Consider the following 12,500-nt stretch of genomic DNA (forward strand, 5'->3'; position numbering starts at 1 on the left):
CATAATCTATATGGGATTTCCTAAATTATTAATTGAAGATAAACCCCGAAGAGTCGAAGAATTACAGATGAATGTTCAAAAAGAACTAAATTGTGTCAATAGAAAACTCAACATTGCTATTACCAGAATTTCCAATCCGTATGGGGATCCTAATATTCTTGCAGAATTTATAGCTGGACAATTAAAAAATCGTGTTTCTTTTCGAAAAGCAATGAAAAAAGCTATTGAATTAACTGAACAGGCGAATACAAAAGGAATTCAAGTACAAATTGCAGGGCGTATCGACGGAAAAGAAATTGCACGTGTTGAATGGATCAGAGAAGGCAGAGTTCCTTTACAAACAATTGAAGCTAAAATTGATTACTGTTCCTATACAGTTCGAACTATTTATGGGGTCTTAGGAATAAAAATTTGGATATTCGTAGACGAAGAATAAAAAAACTTTCTTTATCTTTACATTTTATCCAACGATAAAAAACGAAAACTATGTAGTATAACACTATACAGTAATAAAAAAGTGCAGTCTTCTTTTTTATGTTCAAGAATAAAATCAGCAATTCTATAAGATTGAATAAAAATTTCCATCAAAACTCCTTTGATATAATTGCTATGCTTAGTGTGTGACTCGTTGGTTTAGGATTAGATTAAGATAAAAAAAAAGAAAAAAGAACTTACCTATAACAGTAACTAATAACTATAACATTAATAAATAACCTAAGCAACTCATTGCTTCACATTATCTGGATAAAAAAATCAGTCAAGATATGATAAATTGATCATATCATTGTAGCAACTGAATAAAAAAAAAAGAATAAAGAAATATGATTATACGTTCTGAAAGGTAATCGAAAAGTATGCGGATAAGTGGAAGGATGAAAGAAAGAGAGAAAAAAATGAATATTAATGATATATGATTCCAATTTGGAAAGTCTATGAGGTCACTGTAAGAAAAGCAATGTAATAAAGCATCAATACAGATTCATTCATAATAATTAGATAAATCTGTTCTGAAAACAAAAAAAATTAAGAGCCTTGAGCCAAAAAAAACTGAGAAAATTGACTCAAAAACAAATTAAAAAATGAAATTCCCAATTTCATATAAGAGCTCCATTGTAGAATTCGGGCCTAATGATTAATCAAGAAGCGATGGGAACGACGGAACCCATGAATATAGAGGATTCTATTGAAAAACAAATCTTAGTAATTCATTGGACAGGATGGCGGAATAAACCAGAAACTTTATTATCTATTCTGATTTTTTATTCTGATATTTCCTAGGATAAACATCAAACTTAATGTAGATATTGAAAGAGTAAATATTCGCCGGCGAATATTTTTTTTTTTCAAGTAAAAAAAATTTTAAAAAGATAAAAGAAAATAAGGATTTGTTAGAATATTCTAACTCTAACAAAAACGACATTCAAGATGATGATATTACGTTATTTTTAAATAAATAGAATTCATCTTGGATTCCATTTCGAAAAAGACATACAAAAATTTAGAAGAAATCAGATGAAATTTAATACCATGATTAATAGAATTAATCATTAACTACATCTATATCGTAATACAAACTTTTTTAGTCCTTTTATTCGCGAGGAGCTGGATGAGAAGAAACTCTCACGTTCAGTTCTGTAGTAGAGATGGCATTTCTAATTTAGAAAAAACCCATCAACTATAACCCAAAAAGAACCAGATTTCGTAAACAACATCGAGGAAGACTAAAAGGAATATCTTCTCGTGGGAATCGTATTTGTTTTGGCAGATATGCTCTTCAAACACTTGAACCCGCTTGGATCACATCTAGACAAATAGAAGCAGGGCGACGAGCAATGACACGAAATGTACGACGCGGTGGAAAAATTTGGGTACGTATATTTCCAGAGAAACCAGTTACAGTAAGACCTGCGGAAACGCGTATGGGTTCTGGGAAAGGATCCCCCGAGTATTGGGTAGCTGTGGTTAAACCAGGTAAAATCCTTTATGAAATGGGTGGTGTACCCGAAAATATAGCCAGAAAAGCTATTTCAATAGCGGCATCAAAAATGCCTATAAAAACCCAATTCATTATTTCTGAATAGGAGTATAGAATGAAAAAGCTAAATAACATTTAAGGATAAAAAGATTATAAGTTTTCTTTTTTTTTTGACAAACAATATTTTTTTACTTCGTCCTTTGCATTAAAAGAAGAGATACAAAAAAAATGATATGATTCAACCACAAACCTATTTGAATGTAGCAGACAACAGCGGGGCTCGAGAATTGATGTGTATTCGAATAATAGGAGCTAGTAATCGCCGATATGCTCATATTGGTGACGTTATTGTTGCTGTAATCAAAGAAGCAATACCAAATACTCCTCTAGAAAGATCAGAAGTGATTAGAGCTGTAATTGTACGTACTTGTAAAGAACTCAAACGTAACAATGGGACGATAATACGATATGATGACAATGCCGCAGTTGTCATTGATCAAGAAGGAAATCCAAAAGGAACTCGAGTTTTTGGGGCGATCCCACGGGAATTGAGACAATTAAACTTTACTAAAATAGTTTCATTAGCTCCTGAGGTATTATAAGATCTAAATATCAATAGTTTAGTATAGGATTAAAAAACTGGTATTGAAATAAAATTAATTAATAGATTGTGTATCACGCATATACCCTTAATAATAAAATATTAAGAATTTAATTCATATATTAATATATAATTCGTCTATATCTATATATAAATAAAAGAAAAAGAACATGTTGATTATATCAAAATTATAGAACAAGAAGGAATTTTAACTTATCATGGGTAAAGACACTATTGCTGATATAATAACCTCTATACGAAATGCTGACATGAATAGAAAAGGTACGGTTCGGATAGGATCGACTAACATCACCGAAAGCATTGTTAAAATCCTTTTACGAGAGGGTTTTATCGAAAACGTGAGGAAACATCGCGAAAGCAACCAATATTTTTTGATTTTAACCCTAAGACACAGACGAAATAAGAAAGAATCCTATAAAACGATTTTAAATTTAAAGAGAATAAGTCGACCGGGTCTACGAATCTATTCTAACTCTCAACGAATTCCACGAATTTTAGGCGGAATAGGGATTGTAATCCTTTCGACTTCTCAAGGTATAATGACAGACCGAGAAGCTAGACTAAAAAGAATCGGCGGAGAAATTTTGTGTTATATATGGTAATCCTTCTAATATAAAAATTAGATATCTGGAATTTACGATTTGTGAAAAAAGGGGGGGGTTGCGTAATAAAAACCCTGTTCAAAAAAGTTTCGGATGTTTTACTTCGAATGAAATTAAAGAAAAAATGAATTAATGAAAGTTTTCTTTCTGAATAACTTCAGAACGGCATGTTTCGATTTTGTTTAGATACTAAAGATTTTTTTTCATGCTTCTGAAAGGATTCGACATATTTTAGGTATACCTATAGGATAAAAAAGTAAAATTTTGAGTAAGTTCTTAGATATAAATAAATTAATCAGGGGACAGCCATTTTCTAGACTCCATAACAAGGATTCAAATGAGTAAGTGGTTTTTTTTAATTTCAACCATTCCTTTCACGAAGATACAATTCAAGATTCAAAAATATCAAGAAACCTTTTTTTCGTCCACCAATAAATATATTCACAGAATTAAGGAATAACAACTATGAAAATAAGGGCTTCCGTTCGTAAAATTTGTGAAAAGTGTCGACTAATCCGCAGGAGGGGACGAATTATAGTAATTTGTTCCAACCCGAGGCATAAACAAAGACAAGGATAATCTTACTAAACGAACTCACGTAAAGGAAACGGCACGTCCAAAGAGCTGGAAAAAAAAGGTCTGTTTTGACATGAAATGGATATATCCATATATTTCTTGTGAAATGAAAAAATATGGCAAAACCTATATTAAGAATTGGTTCACGTAAAAATACACGTAGTGGTTCACGTAAAAATGTACGTAGAATACCAAAGGGAGTTATTCATGTTCAAGCAAGTTTCAACAATACCATTGTGACCGTTACAGATGTACGGGGTCGGGTGATTTCTTGGTCCTCCGCAGGTACTTGTGGATTCCGGGGTACAAGAAGAGGAACTCCTTTTGCTGCCCAAACCGCAGCAGGAAATGCTATTCGAGCAGTAGTGGATCAAGGGATGCAACGAGCTGAAGTAAGGATAAAAGGCCCTGGACTCGGAAGAGATGCAGCATTACGAGCTATTCGTAGAAGCGGTATACTTTTAAGTTTCGTACGAGATGTAACCCCTATGCCACATAATGGTTGTAGACCCCCTAAAAAAAGACGTGTATAGAACTAACTAAAGGATGAAAGGGTTTCAAGAGAAATAAACGATTCAATGATCTGATCAAATAAAATTACTATGGTTCGAGAGAAAGTCAAAGTATCTACTCGGACACTACAGTGGAAGTGTGTTGAATCAAGAAGAGACAGTAAACGTCTTTATTATGGACGCTTTATTCTGTCTCCACTTATGAAAGGTCAAGGCGACACAATAGGCATTGCGATGCGAAGAGCTTTACTTGGCGAAATAGAAGGAACATGTATTACACGTGCAAAATCTGAGAACATACCACATGACTATTCTAACATAGTAGGTATTCAAGAATCAGTACATGAAATTTTAATGAATTTGAACGAGATTGTATTAAGAAGTAATCTATATGGAACGCGCAACGCGCTGATTTGTGTCCAAGGTCCTGGATATATAACTGCTCGAGACATAATTTTACCGCCCTCTGTGGAAATCATTGATAATACACAGCATATAGCTACCTTAACGGAACCAATAGATTTGTGTATTGAATTAAAAATCGAGAGGAATCGCGGATATAGTCTAAAAATGTCAAATAACTTTGAAGACAGAAGTTATCCTATCGATGTTGTATTCATGCCTGTTCAAAACGCGAATCATAGTATTCATTCTTATGGGAATGGGAATGAAAAACAAGAGATTCTTTTTCTAGAAATATGGACAAATGGAAGTTTAACTCCTAAAGAAGCACTTCATGAAGCCTCCCGGAATTTGATTAATTTATTTATTCCTTTTCTACATGTAGAAGAAGAAACGTTCTATTTAGAGAACAATCAACATCAAGTTACTTTACCCTTTTTTCCTTTTCATAATAGATTAGTTAACCTAAGAAAAAAAACAAAAGAACTAGCCTTTCAATATATTTTTATTGACCAATTAGAATTGCCTCCCAGAATCTATAATTGTCTCAAAAAGTCCAATATACATACATTATTGGACCTTTTGAATAACAGTCAAGAAGACCTTATCAAAATTGAACATTTTCACGTAGAAGATGTAAAAAAGATATTAGACATTCTAGAAAAAAAATAGAAAAAGCGTTTCAAAAAAAAATTGACTAAAAAATCAATTTGAAATTGAAATGGATTTTAAACCTTCAACGTAATTTCTATTTTCCAGTCGAACCCTTTTTAATTAATTAATGAAATGAATTAGATATGTATCTAGGGAGAATTCATTTGGAAATGACTACTCCCTAGATACCCACGTCTTTTATTTTACAATTGAATAAATTTAATTAAAAAAGACCTAAAGTTAGAGATTTATCAATCGGTAATGTTGCTCCAATACCTAACCACAGCGCCGCCACGGTGCCAATCAAAAAGACGGTTGTCGCTACTGGACGACGAAATGGATTTTGAAACTTATTAACATTTTCCAAAAAGGGTACGGTTAATAATCCCGCTGGTACTGAAACCATTAAAAGAACACCCAATAATTTGTTAGGCACTGTACGAAGTATTTGAAATACAGGAAAGAAATACCATTCAGGTAATATTTCTAAAGGAGTTGCAAAAGGATCCGCAGGTTCACCAATCATTGATGGTTCTAAAACCGCTAAGCCTACGTTACAGGCAATGGTACCAAGAATGACTACTGGAAAAATATATAAAAGGTCGTTGGGCCATGCGGGTTCCCCGTAATAATTGTGACCCATACCTTTAGCTAATTTAGCTCGTAATACAGGATCATTCAAATCTGGTTTTTTTGTTATTGGGATAGGTGAATTCTTATGGATCCATCCCCCGAGGGAACCGGACATGATAATTTTTTATCATCCGGCTCGAGCAAGAATTAATCAAACTAAATGAATACATACAAAAAATATATATGTTATCCACAAGTATTTAATATGTAAAAAAAGAATTATCCGATTCCAAAGTTATTGCAACTAAAGATTCCAGAAATTCCATTCTTACAGGTAAATGCTCAACACCCACGTAAGCTTAAAAAGTTGATCATGATTAAGTGCTTTCTGGGTCGTCTCATACCTTATCAATTCGTCCTTAATCTCAAAAATTATATCGAGATTTTTCAAATACAAAGGATTTACTTGTTACTAATGGAGTCTACCCTCTACTCTTCATTAGATCCTGTATTCACTCCGATAGTATCATAAATCGTGTTGATGCAGAGAAAATGAATGCATTTACATACTATTAATTATTTTTTTTTAGTCCAAAATAACTAAAAACATAATCAGGATTATGTTCCATCCCTTAATCTACTGGATTTTACGGAGCCCACTCATCCACGACAGCGTCGGGTATGATCATAGAAAAGATTCTCTTCAAGTGAACCAGCCTATCCCCTGTATGGGGCTTACACAGTGGTTGGAACAAAGACACATTTGGTTGGGAATTCCAATGTAGCAGATAAAGTCATATTTCTGCACGGCCCGATCAATAGTTCAAGTCACACACTCCCATAATCCATTATCTCTTCATAGAATTCCCTTCAACCTTTTATGTCAAAAAAATAATAAAATATTGTGGAGTTGAAGGGAAATATCCAAATACATGTCTTATTTTTTTAATAATCCATATTTATAGCAATAAAATACTATCGTTCCTTCACCAAGTAATAAGTAAGTACAAATATCTATAATCTATATTCTATATTATTTATAAGGAACCAGAAATACCTTGCTTACGTATCATTAGGAAATGCATTAACATAAAGACGGCCGTAAGAAGAGGTAATACAAAAGTGTGTAAACTATAAAAACGAGTCAAAGTGGATTGTCCAACACTAGCACTTCCGCGTAATAATTCTACAAGAGGTGATCCTATTACCGGAATAGCGTCAGTTACACCTGTTACAATTTTGACTGCCCAATAACCAATTTGATCCCAAGGTAAAGAATAACCTGTTACACCAAAAGATGCGGTCAATACACCCAGAACCACACCAGTAACCCAAGTTAATTCGCGAGGTTTTTTAAAACCACCGGTGAGGTATACACGAAATACGTGCAGGATCATCATTAGGACCATCATACTTGCCGACCATCTATGAACTGATCGGATTAACCAACCAAAGTTAGCTTCAGTCATTATATATTGAACAGAAGCAAAAGCTTCAGTAACGGTTGGACGATAATAAAAAGTCATAGCAAATCCCGTAGCTACTTGTACTAAAAAACAAGTAAGGGTAATTCCACCTAGACAATAAAATATGTTGACATGTGGAGGAACATATTTACTAGTTATATCATCTGCAATCGCCTGAATCTCAAGACGTTCTTCGAACCAATCATAAACTTTATTGAGATAGGTAAACCAAGGTTACTCCCCCTCCAAGAACTGTATATGAGAATTTCATCTCGTACAGCTCAAACAAAAAAAGACCCAAATACTTATTGAAACAGATATGGAATATAAAGTTTTAAACTTGTCTCTCATTCAATATTATTTAAAGATATGAAAGAGTCAAAATGCGAAAGCTCGTCTTTGTGGTTAAATGCCAAAAAATCAAGTAAGCTCATTCGTCTTTATGTTGTGTTGATCGTTACAGGCCTCTTGAATCTTCTAGATTACCTATCTTTATTGTCTTTTTTTATTTGGTATTTGTATGGAACGGGGATAGGGATTTCTTCTTGTTTTCTTTATTATTGATAGGAATTCTCTTGTTAAGACCCTACTTAACTAATCAATTGAAACCTCAGATTCATACGAGAACCACGATAATTCAATGAAACCTTCAAAGTCCAAAGTTCACTGAGTGAGAACCATTGGATCATCACTTATTCAATCAAAAAAAAGCTATAATGACTAAAAACATAAAATACAAAGAAGCGTTTGTCCTTTGATCCAAATAAGAGTTTAAAAGCAGAAAACTATTTTGATTTATTAAAGTTTATAAGATAGAACGGAAAGAAGTCCGGCTACGAGGTCTGAGTATTAAGTATGAATCATAGTTCGAATACTTTGTGATCTATTTGATCTATTTCGTGCTCCAGATACTCGAATGAATATCCGACGAAGTAAAACCATCTTGATAAAGATGACAGACCCCATTCTCTGTACTATCCGTAGGGTCAATTCTAACAAGTCACACACTCATATTCCGGAAATATACAATGCAGAAAATAATTTCGCGGTCGAACTACCGAAGGCTAATAGGCTAAAATTGTTAGACCTACATACTTTACTTTTTTGTATCGAGCTAAAAGCGAGAACTTCAAGATTCTTCTCAGTCTAATTAACTGAAATTCCATCCAGTAGAACAGAAGAATTATAAATCTGCAAATAGAGCCATTGCAACACCCATCAAAGGGGTCGTTCCCCATCCAGGAGCTACTTTACCATATTCGGAATTCAATGGTTTCAATAACTTCCCTACAGTAGTGCTTCTTGGACCAGATCTAGAACTATCCTCAACAGTTTGTGTAGCCATAAATCTTATTTTGTATTCATTACGATCTGTTGACTTTGTATACCATTCCGTTGTAAATAAATGATCTTAGCATAGATCCAGTGTGGTCTTTCAATTCTATAATAATGGAAACAGCAACCCTAGTCGCCATCTTTATATCTGGGTTACTTGTAAGTTTTACTGGGTATGCTCTATATACTGCCTTTGGGCAACCCTCTCAACAACTAAGAGATCCATTCGAGGAACACGGGGACTAGTTGACGTAATCAGCCTCCAAATATTTGGAGGCTGATTACGTCAATGAAGATAATGAAAAATTATTTCATTTTTTAGTTGAAATTTTAGGTGGTTCCCGAAAAAAAAATAGCGAAAAAAATTATTCCTAAAGTGGATACTAAGAGAAATGTATAAACCAATGCTTCCATAAATTTGATCGTGGTTTACAATTATAGCTTTCATACCTGTTTTGTTTACTTGGGAGTATCCCTCTATAAAAAGAGTCAAAGAAACGGCAGCGATTTAAATAAAGATTCCTACAGTACCCTACCTATTAAATAAAATCGCAAACAGAAACTAGAAGAAAAAAAGCAATGTTGCATCAGACTGCTTGTCGTTTTGTAGTTGGATCTCCAAGTTTTTGGAATGCCCCAAATTCCACTTGAGCATCCAAATCTGGATCAATACCAGCAAAAACATCTCTGAAGAGGGTTCTAGAACCATGCCAAATGTGTCCAAAGAAGAAAAGTAGAGCAAATGAAGCATGTCCAAACGTAAACCAACCTCTTGGGCTGCTACGAAAAACACCATCGGATTTCAAAGTCGCACGATCTAATTCAAAAATCTCACCCAATTGAGCCCGTCTAGCATATTTTTTCACAGTTGCGGGATCACTATAACTCACTCCGTTGAGCTCACCACCATAAAACTCAACAGTTACACCTACTTGTTCGACACTATATTTTGATTCTGCCCTTCTAAATGGGACGTCGGCTCTAACAATTCCGTCTCCGTCTACCAAAACAACCGGAAATGTTTCAAAAAAAGTAGGCATACGGCGTACAAAAAGTTCACGCCCTTCTTTATTTCTAAAGACGGGGTGTCCTAACCATCCAACAGCTATTCCATCCCCATTGTCCATTGAACCCGCTCGGAATAACCCCCCTTTTGCTGGATTATTACCAATATAATCATAAAAAGCTAATTTTTCAGGAATTTTAGCCCAAGCTTCTGATAAACTTTGATTTTCAGCCAGTCCAGCACTAACTCGTCGATATATTTCTTGTTGAAAGTATCCCTGATCCCATTGATAACGAGTAGGACCAAATAATTCGATGGGAGTAGTTGCAGAACCATACCACATAGTTCCAGCAACAATAAAAGCTGCAAAAAAGACAGCAGCAATACTACTGAAAAGGACGGTTTCAATATTGCCCATACGTAATCCTTTATATAGACGTTGAGGCGGACGAACACTAAGATGGAATAGGCCCGCTAATATACCCAACGTCCCTGCTGCAATATGATGAGAGGCTATTCCTCCCGGAACAAAAGGGTCAAAACCCTCCACGCCCCACGCCGGGTTTACGGGTTGGACCTTTCCGGTTAGTCCATAAGGGTCGGATACCCATATTCCAGGACCATATAATCCTGTTACATGAAATGCGCCAAAACCGAAGCAAGCCACTCCTGAAAGAAATAAATGAATTCCAAAAATCTTGGGTAAATCCAAAGAAGGTTTTCCTGTACGTTCATCACAAAAAATTTCTAGATCCCAATATACCCAATGCCAAATAGCTGCCAAGAAGCACAAGCCAGAAAACACGATATGTGCTCCGGCTACCCCTTCGTAACTCCAAAGACCCGGATTCGTTATAGTCCCTCCTGTAATATTCCAACCGCCCCACGAATTGGTTATTCCTAAACGAGTCATGAAAGGTATAACGAACATACCTTGTCTCCACATTGGATCAAGAACGGGGTCGGAGGGATCAAAAACTGCTAATTCATATAGAGCCATCGAGCCGGCCCAACCAGCAACTAGAGCAGTATGCATTATATGAACAGAAAGTAAACGACCGGGATCATTCAATACAACAGTATGAACACGATACCAAGGCAAACCCATGGAAATACCCCTTTATCAACGAAAAATAGACACTATGTAACTTTATTGCATTGGAAAAAACTATGCTATGTACCCCCCCTTTTTAGGTAATTTTTTCGGAGAAAGGATTAATATTTGTTCTATTCTGTTAGTAATAATGGAACAATTCAATTCATAGAAAAAAGGGAAGCGGATCTATTCTATATCCGATAAGTACCAATACGCAATGGGGGTGAATCCTATTTTATATGAACCAAGATAGCTATTGTTATTGATCATTCAGAAGCCCGTTCGTAAAAAATTTCCTTTAGTTTTATTCATTCTCTCTTACTTTACTTTTATTTTATATTTTATTTAAGCTTATTCAACTTATGTATTAAATATAATTAATTGAAATATTATTAATAAAGTAGGAAAAAAGGATAATAGTATTAAAAACCGAAACCCCAATCTTACGTTTCCACATCAAAGTGAAATAGAGAACTTCATTCTCTTTTTTTTTCATTTCATGCCTATTGGCGTTCCAAAAGTACCTTTTCGAAGTCCTGGAGAAGGAGATACATCTTGGGTTGACATATAGTGCGACTTGTCAGATATATCGGGCTATATGGGATTTACCCATTTTCTCCCTCGATTGAGATATCCTCTGTTTCGCTCGAAACGATTGATTGAATTATCAAAAATTTGTAACGCGAAGCGCAAAAAATAAAGTGGAATTAAATGCAGGGAGTATTTAGATTGATATTAGATTATCAAATTTTTTTATGGTTTACGTGATCGGACTAATAAAATGAAGTATCCAGGCTCCGTTTAGCAAAAACCCAATTGATAATTAATATATAATATTTTTATAATTAACTACTTAATATGATATGCAAAATTCTGATAAAAATTCTATAAAAAATTTGAAACAGGGTTATCTAAAACTGTTGCTCAAATTAAATAAAATAATTCAAAATTTGTTGACTATTTGACAGAAGACATGTGAAAGAAATGAATTGAAAAAAAACGAAGGAGTAGTAAAAAAAGACGCGGTATTTAGTTTATTTGTCCTATATGTGCAAATCAAAATCGGGCAAATTTTTCCTTTTACTCGGGGTAGAGCATAAACCTAAAAAATGGAATAAAAAAAAGTAAAAAGCCCATTCAGGAACAAGAAAAAACCATCGCCATTTCAACTGAATCTCGATGAAAAAAAAAATATCAATGAATCAAATGAGTCTGACAGGCTTAATCAATCGTTTTATTAGAGGATTATAATATCTAATAAAAGGCGCCAAAACTAAAAATTTCTTTTACTTTTGGGAGCAAGCCCTTCCGTTATAAGTTAGAAAGAAAAACCTTCTATGAAAAAAGGGGAGGTTGGAATCGACACATTGATTTTTTCACAATTTTTGTTGAACCGTATGCACCAAAAGGTGCCTGTACGGCTCCTAAGGAATAAAATTTTATCCTAATCAACCGACTTTATCGAGAAAGATTATTTTTTTTAGGCCAAGAGGTTGATACCGAAATCTCGAATCAACTTATTAGTCTTATGATATATCTCAGTATAGAAAAGGATACCAAAGATCTTTATTTGTTTATAAACTCTCCTGGTGGATGGGTAATATCTGGAATGGCTATTTATGATACTATGCAATTTGTGCGACCCGATGTACAGACAATATGCATGGGATTGGCCGCTTCA

General features: G+C 34.4%; 1 protein-coding gene across 1 annotated transcript in view; it reads left to right on the plus strand.

Moving 5' to 3' along the window:
- The first annotated feature begins 11,221 nt into the window (after positions 1-11,221).
- Positions 11,222-12,500, plus strand: part of LOC147932951 (ATP-dependent Clp protease proteolytic subunit) — a 2,454-nt gene continuing 1,175 nt past the window's right edge. The window contains exons 1-2 of the mRNA XM_087479118.1: positions 11,222-11,389; positions 12,269-12,500. The exon at positions 12,269-12,500 is cut by the window's right edge and continues 62 nt beyond it. Coding sequence (XP_087335244.1) covers positions 11,319-11,389; positions 12,269-12,500 — 303 coding nt within the window. The 5' untranslated portion in view covers positions 11,222-11,318. The remainder of the gene's footprint in view (positions 11,390-12,268) is intronic.

Source organism: Camelina sativa, chromosome 12 (genome assembly GCF_030686135.1).
Source record: "Camelina sativa cultivar CO46 ecotype springtype chromosome 12, ASM3068613v1".
NCBI lineage: Eukaryota > Viridiplantae > Streptophyta > Magnoliopsida > Brassicales > Brassicaceae > Camelina > Camelina sativa.